Source organism: Bombus huntii, chromosome 10, assembly GCF_024542735.1.
Source record: "Bombus huntii isolate Logan2020A chromosome 10, iyBomHunt1.1, whole genome shotgun sequence".
NCBI lineage: Eukaryota > Metazoa > Arthropoda > Insecta > Hymenoptera > Apidae > Bombus > Bombus huntii.
Window position 1 is genome coordinate 13,457,492 of NC_066247.1, and position 21,085 is coordinate 13,478,576.

Below are 21,085 nucleotides of genomic sequence, written 5' to 3' on the forward strand. Positions count from 1 at the left end.
TCGTTTTATTGGATCATGGACATAGGAATATAGGGACCACGGACAAAAGGGAAATTTCCTCCCTGCTACGGACCGTGACGCCAGCGAACAATAACTGGCGCGAGGGACGCGGATGGAACCATTTCCGGGGAATAGAGAACGTTGCAGTAGGGGCCGCATTGGTGATTGATTTACAATTGTCTAAAAATATTTATATTGCACCACGGATAACACTGAACAAGTATAGAGTTTATAATACTCTGCATTTGTTAACATTATATAAAATTATCATAACCACAACATGTATTCTCTGGAAGATGGTAAGAATTTATACTAATGTTAATATGTAAAAATATCGGAATTATCAATATTTGTATTATTTATTCAAAAATATGATATCATTATACCTAAACTACAAACACATATTTTATTTTTTACCTCTTTATAGGAAACTGCATTATTTTTCTCATTTCGTAATTTATGTGCTTCAATGTTATATAAATTACAAAATTATTAATCTTAATAACTGCTGAAAATTATGACTAAATATATCTTTTTTTTAGATCAATACGATGATGAAGATGCAGAAGAAATTTCGTCAAAACTTTGGCAAGAAGCCTGTTGGATTGTTATTAATGCCTATTTTGATGAAAAAGGTCTTGTGAGACAACAACTTGACAGTTTTGATGAATTTATTGAAATGTCAGTTCAAAGAATTGTTGAAGACTCACCACAAATTGATTTACAAGCAGAAGCACAACATACTTCGGGCGAAATAGAAAATCCAGTTAGACACTTATTGAAGTTTGAACAAATTTATTTGTCTAAGCCTACACATTGGGAAAAAGATGGAGCTCCATCTCCTATGATGCCTAATGAAGCAAGACTAAGAAATTTGACATATTCTGCACCACTGTATGTAGATATAACTAAAACAATTGTAAAAGATGGAGAAGATCCTATTGAAACTCAACATCAAAAGACATTTATAGGAAAGATTCCAATTATGTTAAGATCAAAATATTGTTTACTTGCTGGCTTATCTGATCGTGATTTAACAGAATTGAATGAATGTCCATTAGATCCTGGAGGCTATTTTATTATTAATGGTTCAGAGAAAGTACTGATTGCACAAGAAAAAATGGCAACAAATACAGTTTATGTCTTTAGTATGAAAGATGGTAAATATGCATATAAATCAGAAATTCGATCTTGTTTGGAACATAGTTCACGTCCTACATCTACATTGTGGATTAATATGATGGCAAAGAGTGGAGCTAGTATTAAAAAGTCTGCTATAGGTCAACGTATTATCGCAATTATCCCATACATTAAACAAGAAATTCCTATTATGATTGTATTTCGTGCACTTGGATTTGTAGCTGATCGCGATATTTTAGAACATATCATATATGATTTTGATGATCCTGAAATGATGGAAATGGTAAAACCTTCCTTAGATGAGGCATTTGTAATACAAGAACAAAACGTGGCTCTAAATTTTATTGGTACTAGAGGTGCAAGACCTGGAGTAACTAAAGAAAAGCGTATTAAATATGCTAGAGAAATTTTGCAAAAGGAAATGCTTCCACATGTCGGCATAAGTGATTTTTGTGAAACCAAAAAGGCTTACTTTCTCGGGTACATGGTGCACCGTTTATTATCAGCCTCTTTAGGTCGAAGAGAATTAGACGATCGAGATCATTATGGTAATAAAAGATTAGACCTAGCTGGTCCATTATTGGCATTCTTATTTAGAGGACTATTTAAAAATTTAATGAAAGAAGTGCGATTGTATGCACAGAAGTTCATAGATAGGGGAAAAGATTTTAACCTTGAACTTGCCATAAAAACTAAAATTATTACTGATGGCTTGAGATATTCACTTGCTACAGGAAATTGGGGAGATCAAAAAAAGGCTCATCAAGCTAGAGCTGGTGTATCGCAAGTATTGAACAGGTTAACATTTGCATCAACACTATCACATTTAAGAAGAGTGAATTCTCCAATTGGAAGAGATGGAAAATTGGCCAAGCCGCGTCAATTACATAATACATTATGGGGTATGTTATGTCCTGCAGAAACCCCTGAAGGTGCTGCAGTTGGTCTAGTAAAAAATTTGGCATTGATGGCTTACATTAGCGTTGGATCTCAACCTTCACCAATTCTTGAATTCTTAGAGGAATGGTCTATGGAAAATTTAGAAGAAATTGCACCAAGTGCAATAGCTGATGCAACAAAAATATTCGTAAATGGTTGTTGGGTTGGTATTCACAGAGACCCAGATCAATTAATGGCTACTTTACGTAAATTAAGAAGACAAATGGACATTATTGTATCAGAAGTATCTATGATAAGAGATATTAGAGATCGTGAAATCAGAATATATACAGATGCAGGAAGAATCAGTAGGCCTTTATTAATTGTTGAAGGACAAACCTTATTATTAAAGAAAAGACATATTGACATGTTAAAAGAAAGAGATTACAATAATGATGGCTGGCAAGAATTAGTTGGTAGCGGAGTTGTTGAATATATTGATACTTTAGAAGAGGAAACTGTTATGATTGCAATGTCCCCTGAAGATTTGAGACAAGAAAAGGAATATGCATATTGTACAACATATACACATTGTGAAATTCATCCAGCAATGATTCTGGGAGTGTGTGCCTCTATTATTCCATTCCCTGATCACAATCAAAGTCCAAGAAATACTTATCAAAGTGCTATGGGTAAACAAGCTATGGGAGTATATATTACAAACTTTCATGTTCGAATGGATACTTTGGCACATGTACTATATTATCCTCATAAACCTTTAGTGACTACCAGATCTATGGAATACCTTAGGTTTCGTGAACTTCCAGCTGGAATTAACAGTATAGTTGCTATATTATGTTATACTGGTTATAATCAAGAAGACAGTGTCATTTTAAATGCTAGTGCTGTTGAGAGAGGTTTCTTTAGATCTGTATTCTATAGATCCTATAAGGATTCAGAATCCAAGAGAATTGGAGATCAAGAAGAGCAATTTGAAAAACCTACACGCCAAACTTGTCAAGGGATGCGTAATGCTATTTATGATAAATTAGATGATGATGGAATTATTGCTCCTGGAATTCGCGTATCAGGAGATGATGTAGTTATAGGTAAAACTATTACTCTTCCAGAAGCAGATGATGAGGTATGTAATCATATAGGAATTATAATAATCAAATTTATTTATATCTCTTCATATCCTTTTAATATTTACAGTTGGATAGTACAACAAAACGTTTTACAAAACGAGATGCATCAACCTTTTTACGTAATAGTGAAACTGGGATAGTAGATCAAGTAATGTTAACTTTGAACAGTGAAGGATATAAATTTTGTAAAATACGCGTACGCAGCGTTCGTATTCCACAAATTGGTGATAAATTTGCTTCTCGGCATGGACAAAAAGGTACCTGTGGAATTCAATACAGACAAGAGGATATGCCATTTTCATGTGAAGGTCTCACGCCAGACATTATAATTAATCCTCATGCTATCCCATCGCGTATGACTATTGGTCACTTAATTGAGTGTATACAGGGGAAGGTGTCTGCTAATAAAGGTATTTATTTGCTTTTATTCTTATCAACATAAGTATTATATAAAATGAATAGTATATTTAATAAGTTAATTCTAATATATTTTTTTGTAGGTGAAATTGGCGATGCTACTCCATTTAACGACGCTGTAAATGTACAAAAAATTTCTACACTTTTACAAGAATATGGTTATCAACTGAGAGGAAATGAAGTCATGTATAATGGTCATACCGGCCGCAAGATAAATGCTCAAGTCTTTTTAGGGCCAACTTATTATCAACGTTTAAAACATATGGTGGATGATAAAATTCATAGTAGAGCTCGGGGACCTGTACAAATTTTAGTTAGACAGCCTATGGAAGGAAGAGCAAGGTAAATTATACATACTTCTTTTGTTCTTCATATTTATTTATTCATATTAATATTCATATGTTGATATGTAATGTTCAGAGATGGAGGTTTACGATTTGGTGAAATGGAACGTGATTGTCAAATTTCCCATGGAGCTGCACAATTTCTAAGAGAACGTTTATTCGAAGTATCAGATCCATATCGGATACATATATGTAACTTTTGTGGTTTAATCGCAATAGCCAATTTGAGGAATAATACATTTGAATGCAAAGGATGTAAAAACAAAACACAAATTTCTCAAATTAGGCTACCATATGCGGCAAAATTACTTTTCCAAGAACTTATGGCTATGAATATTGCTCCCCGATTAATGGTCGCATAAATATTGACATACCTAATGTTTCCATGATATTAGACAATAGGAGTGTGCAAAATCTCAAAATACCAATTCGGAATGGGTCGGAAAAATTCAGGCTGACTCGGGCAAATCGACAATTTGAAATCGAATCGGATTGGCAGTAAACAGACGTTTCTGTCTTCGCTTAATAGTTTGATCACCAATTCTCGAACTGATCATACCTGAATTTTTCTAACCCATCCTGAAGTTTTAGTTGCCGAATCTTGCACACCCCTATTAGCCATACACTTTAACATTATAATCAAGATATAATAATATACGACATACTTAATTTCAAACTATTTCTAATAAATATCAAACGTATCTTTTACTGTCAGTAATTTTATATACTTTACTAGAATATATAGGATTATGTAATTATTGATTTCCTAATATAATATTATGTTTAAGGTATCAATATGTTAATAAAAACTTTAGTAAGTAAAATTAATATTCCTTATATCACATATCACAATGAATCGTAAAAGATATGATTTAGCCATTATATTGTTTTACTGCTTACTTTTTCTGCCCATTTATTCCAATTCCCAGTTATATTATTGTTATTATTGTTATTATTATTATTATTATTACTACTATTACTATTATTATTATTATTATTATTATTATTATTATTATTATTATTCCTTGCTGTTACTAGGTAAAATATCTTATGTAACGAAGATAACTTTAAAAATATAATCATGTATTAAAATATTAGTTTTATATTTAAATTGACTGTATAAGACATACATCTAAAATACAAAATCGTGCTCTGCATACTGGACAAGTACATTTAGAAGATAACCATGTTTCAGGTGCATTTTCATCTTGTCTTGATGCAAACCTATAATAAATATTTTTAATAATATACCTACATTAAATATATATATATATATATCACATACTAACCATTTTGCCATACATTCTATGCACCACATTGGACGACAGTAACATACCATGCAGTCTTCAGGATTTCCACTTCCTATACCACTACTACATTGTTTATGTAATTTTACATTTGATAAAGCTTGCATACATCCTATACATTGACTTAATTCCTTCAAACATTTTTATATTATAATTAGATTTTATTTATTGAAATAAAATATTAAATTTGTGAAAAAGTAAATAAAATACCTCTGCATATCCATAATGTGGATTTTCCTGTACATGTTCTTTAAAATTATCAATGAATTTATCAAGTAAAGTTTTATGAAATTTAATGTTTTGTAATATAGTGATGGGACGAGAGACTTTGTCTTGCAGATTTTTAAAATCAAATACATTTAATCGTATGTCAAAAGGCTGTGATCCTGTTCTAGTAGGTTTTACCTACACATCAATGGAACTTCAATTAATAAAAAATCAAAAATTCCTAGGGTAAAGACTAATTTAGAATAACAAAATATACCTCAATATTAATAAACTGAACTTCTCCTCTTGTCACAGGTGACATTTCATGAGTGTCACTTCTGTTAACTATTAAAGCTGTATCACTCTGATGGGCAACCATTACTGTATAAGGTAGAACTTTAATTATCCAATTATCAGTAGCTATTACGCATGTTATACTATTTGTAGTAAGTATTATCTTATCTATTCTAAAATAAAATATTAATGATTGAATTATCTTCAGGAGTAATATATTACAAGAATAATCTTCTCAGTTTAATATATAACCTTTGATATTCTACATTAATATCAGAAGCTACTGTAGTCCATGGTATACTGTTATTATTGTTATTGCTGTTACAGTAAACTGCAAGATTTTTCGCTATAGGATGCTTGCTCCAATTATTCATTGACCATATTAAAATTTTAGATAAAGTATATAGTGGTATCAATATAGAACAAGTAACATAAATTGACCATAAATTGACATGACTTAATAATATATTGACAGCGTCTATATGTCCAAACAGAATTAAACCAAACGCATAACCTAATTAAAAGAAAAACTTATTTTAACAAGCAGTACAACATTTAGAATAAGAGAAAAATAAGTATATTTACCAAACGGGAGCATAGAATATATAAGTAACGTAATGACACTTTTTCTTATGTGATATTGCACAAAAAATTCATTTTCACTACCTAACAAATTCGAAAATATATCTTTTATGGTTAGGCCGGCTGACACAAATTCTGTAGGTGGATATATGATACATCCTGACATTAAAATATAAAACAAAGTATAAAACAAAAAGGCAGACATTTTTTACAAAATATGTTTCCAATTGTATATTTTAACCTTTTTGCTTGATGTTTACAGAATTTTACATATATATATATATTTGATATTTAATGATTAAATACTTTACTTCATCAACAATATTTAAAGAGCAATTACAGGTTAGATTCAACTATTATGACGAATCCTTATGAAAATTGTTATTTTTCAAAACAACTTAAATCTTTATGAATATTGTTATTACATAAACATTACTGTGATATTTTACACATCTACCTTATAATTTACATCTCAAAAGTGATCTTTTAAAGCTGTATTATAACAAATAAAACAAAAATAATTCTTTCTTAAAATATATACGTAATATGTGAAAATCAGCCTATAATTAATTCTAGATACAGATATGCATGTATATAGTCAATAGTTTATGACTATGACAATTCGTAAGTTGTCTTTTATTGTTATGGGAAGTGTGTACAAATATCCGTAAGCTTGTTCTCTTATAATTATGTTTACAGTTATCAAATAATCATAATATATGGCGTATAACATTAAAACAATATGATAAATAAAATTCCTTTCATAGTCGTAAGTATTTAACGTTTATGTATAAATTCATTGTTTATACTTACATGAAATCATTCTATTATTTATTCTCATTCTTATATTAAAATATTGTAAATTATGAATGAAAATTATATGTTTAGTTTTACAAGAATTTTGCTTGAAATTTTAAATTCTGTTCAAATATATAATAATTGTATCAATGTTTTATATATTTTCAATGTTTATACTTAAAATATTTGCTTTTATAAAAAATTTGTAAACGTTAATTTGTTAAGTTACTAATTTCGATTTTCTTATTAATTAAAATTGATATTCTTTAGGTAAAAATCTGCCTTTTTTAAAATGAGAGCTATTTTATTGTTTTTAATTTTAATTCAAACAAGAGGAGAAACAATCCAGACATGTCCAAAGTATTGCACATGTAAACTTGGTGCACAAGCAGAATGGCTACGAATTAAATGTAGTAATGAATTGCAGAACATTAGGGATATCAATCTTGATAGTGTCAGCGTGGAATTAGTTCAATTGTAAGATTATAATACTATATGAATTATTCTATAGCACACAGAGTAATACTTATTTTTAGTTGTAATATTTTTAATTGCTTAATATATTTCAGAGATTTGAGCAAGAATGATATTTATGCTATTGAAGCTAACATATTTAAAAATTTGACAAATTTGAAACGTTTGAACTTATCGCAAAATGATATAACTTTTATTGGTGAAAATTCTTTTGATGGTCTTGGAAATTTAGAGAGATTGTAAGAATATTAATATATTTGTTATTATTATGAATCATACATTATTTATTATTGAATATATTAATGCTACAAATATATTCAATTTTTATTTAGGGATTTAAGTAAAAATCAAATTTCAACTATAGATGCTCATACATTTAGCAAGTTGCCAAATTTGAAAAGGCTGTAAGTTTACAGATTTTGTAAAATATATTGATGTATATTTTTATGTATATTCTTTTATCTTACATATTATTTACTTGATTATTAGTGATTTGTCCAGCAACAACATAAGTGTGGTGAAACCATCATTATTTCATAATTTACTGGCTTTAGAGCGCTTGTAAGTGAGTCTCTAGTTTCAATTTTTATTTACTTTCTTTATATTTGTTTTGTTATGTGTGTGCGTGCGTACATGTGTGCACATATATATGTATAATTATACTCATGAGTATTTAAAAAAAAACACTGATCTATAAAAATATATTATAGGAAATTAAACGAAAATAAATTAACAACTTTAATGGAGGGTACTTTTTATGGTCTAAAATCTTTAAAACAGTTGTAAGTAAGTTAAATATAATATATGAATTCATATAAATTGAATAAAGTTACTCAAATTTTAATTTATATTTCAGAGATTTATCTAACAATCCATGGAGATGTGACTGTGAATTATACTGGTTTAGTAATTGGATTCATAACAGTTCTATTAAATTAAAGTAACATATTTTTTAAATACAAAAATAGAGATTTAGTAATTATATAGGGTATAATGTGTATCATAGTGTAATAAGCTTTTGAAATATTTCAGTCCTGCCCCAAAATGTGTATCACCTATAAATATCAAAGGTGAATTTGTGAAAAAATTGAAGTATTCAGAAAATATTCAATGTCAGTGGTTACCTCCCACAATTGAACTTCGGCCAGTTAATAATCAAGTAGTATTTGCTGGAGATTCTATAACTTTAAAATGCAGAGCACCTAGTATAACAGAAGATAGAAATGCAAGACTAAGTTGGTTGTGGTATCCTAATACTACTTCTGAAACTGTAGATTTAAATACATTTCTAGATCCACAAAAAAGTTTATCTAATATTAAAGTGGATAACAGATATCTTGCAGATAGTGGCATTGTGGACAGGTATTTTAGCATTTAATACATGTAGTGTAAATCAAAGCATTTATATATATGCATAATAAAATTATAATTTTTATAGTTCTCTTAGTATTGTTCCTGTTAAAGAAGAACACAATGGCCAATGGAATTGTTTGTTAGTTTCTGTAAATGGTAATAGAACAAAAGCAATCAGTGTAATAGTTATCTCTGAAGAAACTCGTTATTGTCCTCTAGCAGGTAAAATAAAATGTATACTTCAAATTTTAATATAAGTCTAATAAATTATTATGTTACAGTAACTAAAAATAATAAAGGTATTTATACATGGCCAAAAACTATAGTAGGATGGAGGGCAGAATTACCATGCGAAGGCAACCACTTATCAGGTTTAATGCAAATGCCTTTAAAAGCTTCTTATCAATGTAATATTACAGGATATTGGGAGAATTTAAACACAGAATTATGTCCTTACATATCACATATAACAAAAAGTTTAGAACAATTTTCTAAAGTTAATCTTTCACTTACAAGGATCAGTTTATTAGAAAGTGCGAAGAAATTCAAAAATTATACAGGAAATACCATAAAAATAACCGATCCTATTGAAGTTGATTTCATAACTCAAACTATAGAAAATTACTTAAATTTTGTAACTGAAGAAAAAGAACTTGGTTCTATGTTAATTGATGTCATTAGTACTCTGATTAATGTACCAAAGAATATTTTAAAAAAAGCTGAAATTTCCTTTAAATCTTGCACGCGACTAATAAAAGCTGTAGAAAAGATTATACAATTTACTCCATCTATACAATTTTACAAGAAAAACATGGCACTAGAAGAATTCAGAGTGAAACGTGATAGTTTTACAGGATTAATATGTACATGGTATTCCAATAATAATCCAGAAATACGATTTTTACAATGTACAACAAACAATAGAACATCTCCGATTAATATAAAAGATAAAATAATTGAAGCATCAATACACCTACCTGCATCTTTATTACAATATTCACAAGAAGTTACTGCTCATCAATTAATGATTTCTGTATATAGCAATAGTAGATTGTTTCCTAAAATAATTAACAATGATAATATGGATATTCCATCATGTGTTATTGGAAGCAAGTTATGTATGTAATTAAAACTAACATCAAAAATGCTTATTTAAAACGTAAAAATAATATAATAATATGAATCTTTTTTCAGATGGAATGTCAATACAAAATTTAACTGAGCCTGTATACATTATGCTAAAGGCACCTTTATACTACTACGCCGGAAAAAAATTATTACCCGTAGTTTGGGATGAAACATTAAATAAATCAGGAGGCTGGACAAATGATGGTTGCTATTTAAGAAATGTATTAAATAACTTAATAGTATTTCATTGCAATAGATTGGGATATTATGGCCTTTTACAAGATACTTCTACATTTGATTACAATGGTAACAGGTACGTATTTAATAAATTTTTATATTTATGAATTAATTTGTAATACTTCTATTTTCAGCATAAGTGGCGCCAAATTTAGGTATTCAAATCCAGCAATATATATTGGAAGTATTGCAACAGTAACATGTTTAGTTATTATGTCTGTTACATACATTATCTGTTACACATCAATTGCTATGCCTAAAAAAGCAAAACATTGTGTTATTAATACTTGGTTTGCTATGGCATTATTATCATTTTTTTATAGTATTGGTATTTACCAAACAGAAAATATACCAATTTGTCAAGGTGTTGGTCTTATTCTACATTACTTGTCTTTATGTTGTTTATTATGGATGGCAGTATTTGCAAGGTATATAATTAATCTTTACATTTTATAAAAACTATACAATGAACAAATATTAAAAGGTTAATTTGTTTACAGCAATATGTATAAAAAATTATCTAAACCAGATCTTGAAGATATTCCGGATAATGAACTTCAAGATCCACCAATACCAAAACCATTATTAGGGCTGTATCTAGTTGGCTGGGGTATAGCTATGATCATTTGTGGTATATCTGGCGCAATAAATTTACGAGAATACGCTGGATATTCATATTGTTTTCTCACAACTGCTCCTGCTCTTGTTGCATTGTTTGTTCCAGCTGGATTTCTAATTGTATATTTATCTATTTTTCATTTACTCATTAAATGTTCAATTCAAAATGTTGATATGAATGCTCAGTTGTCTGAAGGTACACAAGCAACGGAAAATATGGATTTAGAATTATTGGAACCAAATACAAATCTTTCTGTAGGCAGGAATAGTGCACGCAGTGCACAGACTGTTTTATCCGATATTGACGACTCAGAACATTCTCAAATAACTCAACTAAAGGGTCAAATTATTATATTAATTTTATATTTAATATCATGGATTACTGCAGCAGCAGCTATAACAAAGCCATTAAGTGCATACATTTCGTTTGATGAAACTATATTTGCTACTTTATATTCCCTTTTTTCTAGTTCACTTGGAATTTTCATCCTCTTTTTTTATGGAATTGCGCGAAATGATGTTAGGTCACAATGGTTAAAAATGGGTTGCTGGTTTCAAAAGCGAAAAAATCAATGTTGTCGAACAAGAAGTATCTCTGATGCAAATCCTGTAATAGCAACGCAATCATTAGTACAAAATTTGGTACCTCCAATGTCTAATTCTCAGGCTACTCAAGTTACATCTGATTCAAATTCCATTGGTTCATCCAGATACACCAATAGGTCGCAAACTTATAATGCGTTTAAAGTTACAGATATTATAACCAGTCAAGAAGTTTCACCTGTTGGTAGAAAAATGACCAATGTGAACTTAGTTGTATTACATCGACAGCAATACAGATCTGATAATTCCGTAACAACATATATTGAACCAACTTGTGTTGAAATGTTTTATAATCCTCATCAAAGTGGAGTTGCTAGAAAATTTTTTAGAAAACAACGTCGTCATACAAAAAATAATAATCTTGGTCCTCGAAAACAAGGTGATGGCGGTGCTATGAGTGATGCTGGTAGTTGCATTTCTGTACCACGATCTACTACAAAATTAGATAGTAATATAGACCAAACCATCTTAAGTAGCAGTGCAAAAGTAAATAATACAAATATCCATGTTGAGTTAAATCCAATAAATGACATTAAAAACGTTAATATACTCTCAGATAGCGGTGGTAGTATCTCAGAGGAAAGAAATGTTCCAGTGCGATTTGTTATTGGTCAAGAAGGTCTTTTTGGAAATGTAAGAAAAGTTAATAATAACTGTAGATTACACGATTCTTTAAACACAGTATCAAACTCTGCGAGGAATAATTGCCAAAAAGTAGAATTACTGAGTATAACTTTACATGACTCAGACATGGACATCAAAACTGATGAAGAAAAACATCTGCAAAGTGTTTCACAACAATGTAGTTTAGAATATAGCTCGGAAATAGAATCTATTACTCAGATGACTAGTGAAAAAAGCGAACATAATTTACCAGAAGTTTATGAAACTGTAGATAACATTATGAACCCAAAATGGTTAAAAAAAGACTGTCAAAGTATGAATGAATTTCATGAAGTAGAAGAACGGCGATCTAATGCCACTTCAAAATGGTTAACTCATTCTAATAGCATGCACTGTCTTCCAATAGAGACTGTGAAACCATTAAGGAATAATTTTTGTAATTCATTAAACGACATCACATCCCTTACCAGTTTAAAAAAATGCGAATATCTGAAATCATTTACAGGCTTACAAAATATTACAAATTCAAATTTATGTGATAAAAGTCGCCTATCTCAAAAATCATTTAACAAATTAGAATCACCTTTCCCTAAAGTAAATAGTGCAGTTAAAGATAATTTACATAAATTAATGCAGACTACATATATTACTCCTACAAGAAATACTGAATGTGCCTCTAATGTGTGCACTGATGAATTGAGATCTAAACAAAAATTAATCAGTTCTATGATTGATATGACATCACTTATGCACAGTTCTTGTAATATTGTAAAAAATTTAGATTCAAACAATGAAGTAGAGAGTTTAAACAAACAACAAAATATACAGAATATTGAAACTAGTAAAACACACTTAAATAATCCGAATACTTATCTACAAATAGTAAAAAAAGAAACAAGTGTTTAATCTAGTTTTGCTTATATAAAACACGTAACATATTTATATCATATAGGAATTTCGTCTAACAGAGTAAAATAATTTTTTGCTAATATTTACATTTTTATAATATTCGAAGAAATACTTATCTTACTCTGCTTTATTAATTTATCTACAAAACATAGTTCCTATACATAAAAATGTTTTACAAAAATGTTTCATCTGTTTCTACATCTCTACTAATTTTTTTACTTCTTTTAAATGTCGAATATCTTTCATTCATTTTTATTCGTGTATATATATATATATATATACACATATATATATATGAAACATTCATTAAATTGTTTGTTGGATATGTATTTATTCAGAGAAAATTGTACATAATTAATACAAACAACTCGATATTTTTGTGAATTTTAAATACTCTTCCTTTTTTTGCTTTGTATATATATTGTTGTATAAAAAGAGTGATCAAGAATTACATAACTGAAATCATTACATCTATTGAAATCTGCTTCCATCATATATCATTTAGATTTAAAGAATATTTTATATTTAATTTAATTGAATTTCTACCAATGATTTTTTGTACAATAAATTTTTGTTATTATTTTCATGATTACATATGTAATTTATAATATATACTCTAAGACTGAATATTTTACTAAATAAATTTGAGAACACATCAAATTTGTCATCATTTGTCTTTTTATACATCTAAAATAATTTGAGAATATCCATATTATTATATTTAAGGTATACAATGTTTAAAATAATATTAAAAGATATAATACGTGCACATATGAGCACCTAGACTGTATAGAGTTATAATGTATAAGAATATTACTTTCATATAAAGTATATCAAAATAATAGGTACAATTTTTATACATAATTTACAGTTTATACAGTATTTAATTCATTAAATATAAAGTTTATACATGTAACTCTTTTCTTATACTTGAAAATATATTTAAATGGTTTAAAAATATGGCCTTATTCTATATTTTAATTTGCATTTTTTTCATTAACATTCCACTTGTACAAAATTGTACAAAATACTTGTAAACAAAATAGCAAAAAGGTAATTAATTGTATCATTCAAAATTACTGCTACAAATTACAGCTTTAAGTTAAGAAATGATAGTTTCATTAAAGGATATTATTTATATTAGTTCAACCATTCCTTAGGGTTTCTCAATACATCAACAAGTTCTGCTTCTTTTGAACCAGGTTTTGGTTCATGCATATATTGCCAATTTGCAGACAAAGGCAAAGACATTAATATACTTTCATATCTTGCACCAGGTGTATATAAACCAAATTTTGTACCACGATCGTATATTAAGTTAAATTCAACATATCTTCCTCTACGTAATAATTGCCATTGTCTTTCACTATATCCATATCCATCATCTTTATGTTTGTCAACTAATGGAATGTATGAAGGAATAACAGCTTCTGCACAAGATTTTACGAATTGAAATGCTTCTTCTTGGCTAGGAGTATCAATGTCATCAAAAAAGATACCACCTACTCCTCTACGTTCTCCTCTATGTGTGATAAAAAAATAATCATCACACCATTTTTTGTATTTTGAATAATATGAAGGATCATATTGATCGCATGCAGCTTTTAAAGTACTATGAAAATGTTTTACATCATCCTCATTTAAGTAATAAGGTGTAAGATCTGTGCCACCTCCAAACCACCACTGAATTGAACCATCTGAATTTTCTACTTCAAAGTAACGATAGTTGAAATGTATTGTTGGAACCATGGGATTTCGAGGATGAATTACAGCACTTACACCAGCTGCAAAGAATGGTACAGATCCCTCTCCCATTTTTTTCCCACGTGCTCTCATTTGTTGTACTGCACCTGGTGGTAACATACCAGTAACGACAGATACATTTACTCCAGCTTTTTCAAAAACAACTCCATCTTGCAAAACACAAGTAATTCCTCCACCACCTTCCTTCCTAACCCATCTGTCAACTTTAAAAGAATGGCCTGGTTCTTCTAAGGATTCCAAAGCTTTACAAAAGTCTGCTTGAGTTTTCATCACTAACAATTCCATTTTTGTTTTCATATCATCTTTCTTCTTTAATTTCTTTATGTCAGTAATAGGTTGTGCCATAAATTTTTTAATATCCAACTCATTTTGCGCTGCAAATATTGTGATTCCTGAAGTACTATAAACCAAAACACTTGTGAATATACCAAAACCAATGTATTTGATGTTTTTGGCCTTATATTGGATTGTATAATGTTTATGAAAAAAATGACGTAAAGAAATCCAATTTTTTATTAATGTTCGTGGAATCATAGTTATCTGTAATTAGTGAATTAGAGTATTTTTAATTGCATGTTAACAAAGTAGCAATTGAGAAAGTTAAGTTATGCTTTTTATTGAAGAATATATCATTCAGAAAATATTAAAATAAACTGTGCAAATTTTACAATATATTAAATAAAAGAATTTATTTTCGGTTTTATTTTAAACAAATTTGACATTACTATAAATGATGGATATTGATTATCGGATTTTGATAATTTATTATTAATCATAAATGAAGTAAAAGATTAAATCATAAAGTATTATAAAATAGTGTAATAATATCATTACTTACAGTTTTTCAGGCTTGAGGAATAACAAATGTGTCTCTTATCGAATTGCAGAACAGCAAATATATAATTATGTTGTGTGAAAACGGGAAATAAATTATTTTTTTAATAATATTATAAATGTTGATAATAGCGTAATCATTTATATAGCAAGGTGTCTTAAAGTAATTTTCAAACCTAATAAACATTTATAAATAGCATATGCATCAAAAAAGAGAAATGTGTATCATAGGTTAACTACCAACATAGGGATATATTGGCGTATACTTGATGCACATATGTATTTTATAATTAATATTATTTTACTTTTAAAATGTGGTTCAAGAAACAATTTAGTCGATTTCTTAAATATCCTCAGTTTTATACAAAGACTTTGGTATGTTATTATTTTTGTTTACATATGTATATAATGTAAAAAGTATTTGGTTTATTTTTCTTTCCAGTTGCATATTAAATTATATAATTAACATATATATTCTTTACAGTATAGGACACAGTCAACACAATATAATGTAGACACAATAACATATATTCCAGAACCCGAATATAATATTGATTTTTTATGTAATTCATGTAATCGAGATATTATTTTTAATAATATAGCAGCAAGGAAAAGTATTGGAGATATTGATAAAATTCTTGAACTTTCAAAAAATCCAGAGTTAAAGAAGGCTCTTTTGCATGAGTTAAATAAAATACCAAATCAAACAGATCCAAGAGTATTATCTTATGGCGAAGAACCACAAATTTTAAAAGAATGCGGGCATAATCCAGAATTTGATTTTGAACCACAAGAATTTTCAACATTAGTTACAAATTTAAAGGCATTAAAAAGTAAACAATTGGGGCCCTTAATAGGAACACGAGGTTACTTGTTCTTAGGAGATCTAGCAGAATTAGAAGAAGCATTAATTCATTTTACAGTCAGAAAGTTAATGAAACATGGCTTTAAACTTGTTTCTGTACCTGATATTATCCCTACTGAAGTTATAGAAAGATGTGGATTGATAATAGATAATGGAAGACACCTTGTATATAATTTAAGTCCTTTTTATGGAGGGAACTATAGTTTATCTGGAACAGCAGAAATGTCCTTAGCTTATAAAGTAATGAATACTATATTTAGTTCAGAAGATTTACCACTAAAAATGGCTGCTGTAAGCAGGTGTTTTAGGGCTGAAATATCTAATCTTATACATGAGAGAAGTATATACAGGTAAAAAATCATGTTACATATATTTTTAAATATATTTTATTAATATGATAATATATCTAACAACTGTTTCAATATTGATAGTATAACAGTTACATAAATATTATTTCTAATAAATAATTTTATCTATTCATATAAGGGTTCATCAATTTACAAAAGTTGAAATGTTTGTATGTTCAAAACATGAAGAGTCAGAAAATCAGTTTCAAGAACTTCTGAATATTCAAGAAGATTTATTTTCTTCATTAAATTTATATTTTCGAATAATTGATATGCCAGCTCATGATTTAGGGTCTCCAGCATATAGGTATACAGTAGTATAATATTACATTATATATTGAAATACTTAGCTTTTAAATTTCTTAATGTCACATCATCAATTTATATATTTAGGAAAGTAGATATGGAAGGATGGATGCCTGGAAGAAAATTATATGGAGAATTATCTAGTTGTAGTAATTGTACAGATTATCAGTCACGACGACTTGGTATAAAATATAAGACAAATAAGGGAGAAGTTTTACATGTTCATACTTTGAATGGAACTGCATGTGCTGTACCTCGCATGTTGATAGCACTTTGTGAAACACATCAAACAAAACATATGCGTATTCAAATCCCTGAAATTTTAATACCTTATATGGCAGGAAAGACACTTATTAAAAAACAACCAATTGCTAACATGAAACTCCATAAATACAAATCACAAATCTAACATGTAACTGTAACTGTACATGTAACATTTAATCTTCTCTGAAAACAGTTAAAAACAAGTAATAATTACATCTTTATTGTTTTTGCCATTCATGAATGTAAAAGTATATATATGTAGGAATATTTACTTGCAATTTACATTAAAATAAATTATCTATTTATCAATGTATATAGAATTTTATCGTGCATTAGCCTAAATGCAATGAATAATAATAATTTATATAATTCTTATATTTATAATATACAAAAATAAAATTTTTAAAGAAATAAAAAATGAATTCCAATTATATATATTAAGAAATTACTTGTTTCTAGTTAATTGCTTTTATTTATATAAATTAATTAATATTATAGGAAATTAAACAGGATTCATAAAAAATTCAAATATTAAACACCACCTGACAATATATTTTCTAGAAACTAGTACAATATTATCATACAAAGAATGTGGGTTTGAAAATTATACATACACAGGGATAAAGATCTTTTCTTCATTAACTTGTTATTCTGTATATATTTTGCAGCGGTGTTATAAAAATGTAACACAAAATATTTTTTCTTAAAGTAATACAATTTAAAGACACTGTAAATTTTACAATTTATCTTCCTCGTTAATCAGATGGTAATGTATTGTTTTTTATTCATTAACGATTAAAAAACTGTATGTATTTGTATATTGATATAGTGTATCGCAGAATGATACAAACTTTATTTTATCAAAATTTCCATTTGTCAATACAGTCCAATTGCAGTTCATATTTTGATCCATTCCAAAAATTTTGGATGTAATCCAAATATATTATTTTTTGATAATGAAGCTTATATTATTCTGAAATATAAAAATAATATAAAGTCAAAAACAAAGCTGTAAACCTTGATTAAACATACTTCTGTATTTTTAATCTTCTTCTTCTCCTGATTCAGATTCTTCTTCAGCATTCTGTAACCATTCAACGAATTTTTTCATTTGATCTAAGAACATCATTTTTCCTTTAACAGAATGGCCTTCCTTATACCACTTCAAAATCACTTCTTCTGATATTACATCCGCTAAAATAAAATATGTTAAACAGAAAATGGACACAAACAAAGAAATTACAAATAAATGTATGTGTCAGCATTATAAACGTACTTTTATAAAATAGTAAAACAATTTTCTGGAAGACTTTCATGAAGTTCATATTCTCATAACAAAATTCCTGAACCTTCAGAAGAAGTGCAAGCTCAGATCTGGCAGTGGTTGTAAAAACATCAAACAGTGGAGTATATATTTTTAAGTGCTTCAGTGCTTGATCAGCCACTAACTCTTCTTTTTTATTCCATTCAGCTTGACCCATTACTACAACCCAAATCTGCAAACATTGTTAACAATTTTATTTAATTCTAATGTAATATAATAATATCATAAAACTATAATTACCAGGCCAATAACTTCATGCTCAGGAATACCACTCTTCTGTGCCATTTCTTTGAGATCAAGTATAATATCTTTCAAAGGACGATTATCAGCCAAATCATCCAATAACAGTTGTTGCAAGTCCCGTTTTGCTTCTTGACTTGCTTGAGCTTTATGTAATTTTACAATGTCTGCAAGACCAACAGCTTCAAATACAGATCGAAAATATTCTTCAGTTCGTTTATTAGGCGGTACAAATTCCATTAACCTGTTGATCAGTATGTAAAAAAAAAGAAAGAAAAAAGAAAAAGTAATGAGAATAAAACAAAAAACCTGATATAGATATAACAATGAACTTTATAAAGTTTGGAATTTTCTCATACCTTCCTTCAATATTTCCTTTTTTCAAAGCAGTCATTAAACTGGATAGACCTTTCTCCTGCCTCCAAGTGACAAAAACTTCTAATAAAAAGTCTAATGCTAAGTTGTCTTTAACCAAATGTTCATTAATTAAAACTGATAAAACAGTAGGTGGAACAGAACCATTGGATATCCACAGAGCCGTCATTCTAGCTAATTTTATCCTTTCTTTAGGAGTGAAGCCTTTCATAAAAACCAATACCTTTTTCATTTCTTCCTCAAACATTTTTTCCAAGTATTTATAACGTCTCATAAGTTTGATGAAAACCTATAAATAAAGTTATTTTTAAAGCCATTGTTAAAGTACATATCATGACAGCTTAAATATACATAGAACAGTATACGTCACTTGTTCAAAATTTCGCATAGATTCCATATCTTCTGGTTGTTCAAAAACACAAGCAGTGGTTTTTACTGGTTTATCACCATCTTGAGCAATAGAACCGCCTGGAACTAAAAGTCCACCAGCTATTAAGATGTCAAAAAGGTCCTCTCCATATCTGCGGTAATCTAATTTAGAGCCAGCTGCGTCCAAGTACTTTGAAATTGCATCTAAGTCGTTACCAGCCTTTTCCAAACCAAGTAAAATCGCATCTCGAAATCCCATAGGGTCATATTTTTCTTTTTCATCTAAAAAAATTCTTCATTATAATTTTCATTAAATATATTACCTAAGAAATCTTATATTTTTTGATGCATACCTCTTTTTCTGGTCTTTATGCGTTGACCTGATAATATTGGTTTTTCTATTTTTTGACTCATACAATACCTTTCTGAAATGGTAGAAATTTCAATAAATATGCTTTAAAATTTTTCGACTTTTTCGTAAATTAACGATAATATATTTATAACATATACATATAAGTATATAATATGTACCTATATATGCATATACATATATAGAATTGTTTGCCTTATGTTGTGTATTACTATTGACAAATTTTGAAAATCTTTTGACCTTTTATTTGTATATTAAGACAAAAATTTAATAAGATTGAGGATTGAGAAACTATAATGAGACCATAATGAGGTGGCATTTGACTTTAAATCTGTTGGCACTTCTTTGACAAATGGCGACTTTCATTAAATATATTCTATTACGTCAAAAATTCCTACTTATAAATTACTTTATTATAAAGATTAATAGCATTAAAATATACGTAAAAAATTCTACTTTTCAATTAGTTTATTACTCCTAAGGTTAAGGTCATGGGATGGAACCACGATGGCTGAAATTTATAAAAAAATTGAACCTTTTACAGAGATCAGGTTATATGAAAAGCGAACGAATATTGTTTAAATTTTAATGACTTTTACTTCTTAACTTACTTAGATGCACGTACAACTGTAGAACTACCCCTTTTCAGGCGTATGAGGACAATACGAAATATCTCAAAGAGGATTTTGAGTACTTGAGATCAGCGAAACCGAAGAGAATCAACTTGAAGAGAAGCCACAATTGACAGGGAAAAGATAGGATACTCGAATTTACATTTCGTAATGCGTTTTTAACGCCATCTAAACTGTTCAAAATATAATACTGAAAATAGAATTTGTAACGACATCTAGTAAGAAAGAATATATAACAACATCTATTTTAAGAAATAATATATTTATTAAAGAAAGCGATATAATATTTGGATATATGTACATATGTACAGAGATGAGTAGATCTGATACGTG

The 21,085-nt window shown here is 28.5% G+C and overlaps 6 protein-coding genes across 11 annotated transcripts; 3 read left to right on the top strand and 3 right to left on the bottom strand.

The window, feature by feature from the left end:
* Window positions 1-93: 93 nt before the first annotated feature.
* LOC126870485 (DNA-directed RNA polymerase II subunit RPB2) lies at window positions 94-4,827 on the top strand. Its single transcript, XM_050628261.1, has 5 exons — window positions 94-299; window positions 543-3,163; window positions 3,235-3,577; window positions 3,668-3,926; window positions 4,005-4,827. Exons 1-5 carry the CDS (start codon window positions 281-283, stop codon window positions 4,288-4,290), a joined length of 3,528 nt encoding a protein of 1,175 aa, XP_050484218.1. The 5' UTR covers window positions 94-280; the 3' UTR covers window positions 4,291-4,827.
* A 187-nt stretch (window positions 4,828-5,014) lies between these two features.
* Window positions 5,015-6,692, bottom strand: LOC126870494 (E3 ubiquitin-protein ligase TM129). 2 transcript variants are annotated; one of them, XM_050628274.1, is made up of 7 exons: window positions 6,560-6,692; window positions 6,322-6,477; window positions 5,989-6,250; window positions 5,720-5,909; window positions 5,446-5,640; window positions 5,218-5,366; window positions 5,015-5,152 (listed from the first exon to the last, which is right to left on the bottom strand). In XM_050628274.1, the coding sequence occupies exons 2-7, from the start codon at window positions 6,332-6,334 to the stop codon at window positions 5,035-5,037; spliced, it is 927 nt and encodes a 308-aa protein (XP_050484231.1). In that variant the 5' UTR covers window positions 6,335-6,477; window positions 6,560-6,692; the 3' UTR covers window positions 5,015-5,034. The 2 variants fall into 2 exon arrangements, with proteins under 2 accessions (XP_050484231.1, XP_050484230.1); XM_050628273.1 differs by having other exon boundaries at window positions 6,322-6,661.
* Window positions 6,693-6,922: 230 nt separating this feature from the next.
* On the top strand, window positions 6,923-13,438 carry LOC126870484 (adhesion G protein-coupled receptor A3). Of its 3 annotated transcripts, XM_050628260.1 has the most exons (14): window positions 6,923-7,087; window positions 7,387-7,593; window positions 7,686-7,829; window positions 7,923-7,994; window positions 8,080-8,151; window positions 8,301-8,372; window positions 8,447-8,530; window positions 8,623-8,952; window positions 9,029-9,165; window positions 9,225-10,061; window positions 10,138-10,384; window positions 10,443-10,736; window positions 10,809-12,015; window positions 12,086-12,317. In XM_050628260.1, the coding sequence occupies exons 2-14, from the start codon at window positions 7,409-7,411 to the stop codon at window positions 12,164-12,166; spliced, it is 3,762 nt and encodes a 1,253-aa protein (XP_050484217.1). In that variant the 5' UTR covers window positions 6,923-7,087; window positions 7,387-7,408; the 3' UTR covers window positions 12,167-12,317. The 3 variants fall into 3 exon arrangements, with proteins under 3 accessions (XP_050484217.1, XP_050484214.1, XP_050484215.1); XM_050628257.1 differs by having other exon boundaries at window positions 10,809-13,438; XM_050628258.1 differs by lacking the exons at window positions 6,923-7,087; window positions 7,387-7,593; window positions 7,686-7,829 and having other exon boundaries at window positions 8,080-8,155; window positions 10,809-13,438.
* Window positions 13,374-15,813, bottom strand: LOC126870493 (oxygen-dependent coproporphyrinogen-III oxidase). Its single transcript, XM_050628271.1, has 2 exons — window positions 15,665-15,813; window positions 13,374-15,366 (listed from the first exon to the last, which is right to left on the bottom strand). The coding sequence occupies exon 2, from the start codon at window positions 15,358-15,360 to the stop codon at window positions 14,203-14,205; it is 1,158 nt and encodes a 385-aa protein (XP_050484228.1). The 5' UTR covers window positions 15,361-15,366; window positions 15,665-15,813; the 3' UTR covers window positions 13,374-14,202.
* A 73-nt stretch (window positions 15,814-15,886) lies between these two features.
* LOC126870487 (serine--tRNA ligase, mitochondrial) lies at window positions 15,887-17,755 on the top strand. 2 transcript variants are annotated; one of them, XM_050628264.1, is made up of 4 exons: window positions 15,887-16,035; window positions 16,145-16,875; window positions 17,012-17,179; window positions 17,266-17,755. In XM_050628264.1, the coding sequence occupies exons 1-4, from the start codon at window positions 15,973-15,975 to the stop codon at window positions 17,585-17,587; spliced, it is 1,284 nt and encodes a 427-aa protein (XP_050484221.1). In that variant the 5' UTR covers window positions 15,887-15,972; the 3' UTR covers window positions 17,588-17,755. The 2 variants fall into 2 exon arrangements, with proteins under 2 accessions (XP_050484221.1, XP_050484220.1); XM_050628263.1 differs by having other exon boundaries at window positions 15,893-16,035; window positions 16,150-16,875.
* Window positions 17,756-17,973: 218 nt separating this feature from the next.
* Window positions 17,974-20,897, bottom strand: LOC126870489 (protein krasavietz). Of its 2 annotated transcripts, none has more exons than XM_050628265.1 (8): window positions 20,732-20,897; window positions 20,104-20,175; window positions 19,752-20,032; window positions 19,366-19,670; window positions 19,007-19,250; window positions 18,719-18,938; window positions 18,475-18,636; window positions 17,974-18,415 (listed from the first exon to the last, which is right to left on the bottom strand). In XM_050628265.1, the coding sequence occupies exons 2-7, from the start codon at window positions 20,162-20,164 to the stop codon at window positions 18,485-18,487; spliced, it is 1,263 nt and encodes a 420-aa protein (XP_050484222.1). In that variant the 5' UTR covers window positions 20,165-20,175; window positions 20,732-20,897; the 3' UTR covers window positions 17,974-18,415; window positions 18,475-18,484. The 2 variants fall into 2 exon arrangements, with proteins under 2 accessions (XP_050484222.1, XP_050484223.1); XM_050628266.1 differs by lacking the exon at window positions 20,732-20,897 and adding an exon at window positions 20,282-20,300.
* Between the last annotated feature and the right edge of the window lie 188 nt (window positions 20,898-21,085).

Bases quoted from the DNA above. Each gene is read 5' to 3' on its own strand.
- LOC126870489 (XM_050628265.1), bottom strand. From the start codon at position 20,164: ATGAGTCAAAAAATAGAAAAACCAATATTATCAGGTCAACGCATAAAG. The intron at 18,939-19,006 runs GTAATTATAGTT...CAATGTTTGCAG, and splicing joins AGCATGAAGTTATTGGCCTG to ATTTGGGTTGTAGTAATGGG. The intron at 18,637-18,718 runs GTACGTTTATAA...ATTTTATTTTAG, and splicing joins TGTTTTACTATTTTATAAAA to CGGATGTAATATCAGAAGAA.
- LOC126870484 (XM_050628257.1), top strand. From the start codon at position 7,409: ATGAGAGCTATTTTATTGTTTTTAATTTTAATTCAAACAAGAGGAGAA. The intron at 7,594-7,685 runs GTAAGATTATAA...AATATATTTCAG, and splicing joins AGCGTGGAATTAGTTCAATT to AGATTTGAGCAAGAATGATA. The intron at 9,166-9,224 runs GTAAAATAAAAT...ATTATGTTACAG, and splicing joins TCGTTATTGTCCTCTAGCAG to TAACTAAAAATAATAAAGGT.
- LOC126870485 (XM_050628261.1), top strand. The intron at 3,164-3,234 runs GTATGTAATCAT...TAATATTTACAG, and splicing joins TTCCAGAAGCAGATGATGAG to TTGGATAGTACAACAAAACG. The intron at 3,927-4,004 runs GTAAATTATACA...TGTAATGTTCAG, and splicing joins CCTATGGAAGGAAGAGCAAG to AGATGGAGGTTTACGATTTG.
- LOC126870493 (XM_050628271.1), bottom strand. From the start codon at position 15,360: ATGATTCCACGAACATTAATAAAAAATTGGATTTCTTTACGTCATTTT.
- LOC126870494 (XM_050628273.1), bottom strand. From the start codon at position 6,523: ATGTCTGCCTTTTTGTTTTATACTTTGTTTTATATTTTAATGTCAGGA. The intron at 6,251-6,321 runs GTAAATATACTT...TCTTTTAATTAG, and splicing joins ATATTCTATGCTCCCGTTTG to GTTATGCGTTTGGTTTAATT. The intron at 5,641-5,719 runs GTATATTTTGTT...ATTGATGTGTAG, and splicing joins TTCAGTTTATTAATATTGAG to GTAAAACCTACTAGAACAGG.
- LOC126870487 (XM_050628263.1), top strand. From the start codon at position 15,938: ATGTATTTTATAATTAATATTATTTTACTTTTAAAATGTGGTTCAAGA. The intron at 16,036-16,149 runs GTATGTTATTAT...TTTACAGTATAG, and splicing joins AGTTTTATACAAAGACTTTG to GACACAGTCAACACAATATA. The intron at 17,180-17,265 runs GTATACAGTAGT...TTATATATTTAG, and splicing joins TTAGGGTCTCCAGCATATAG to GAAAGTAGATATGGAAGGAT.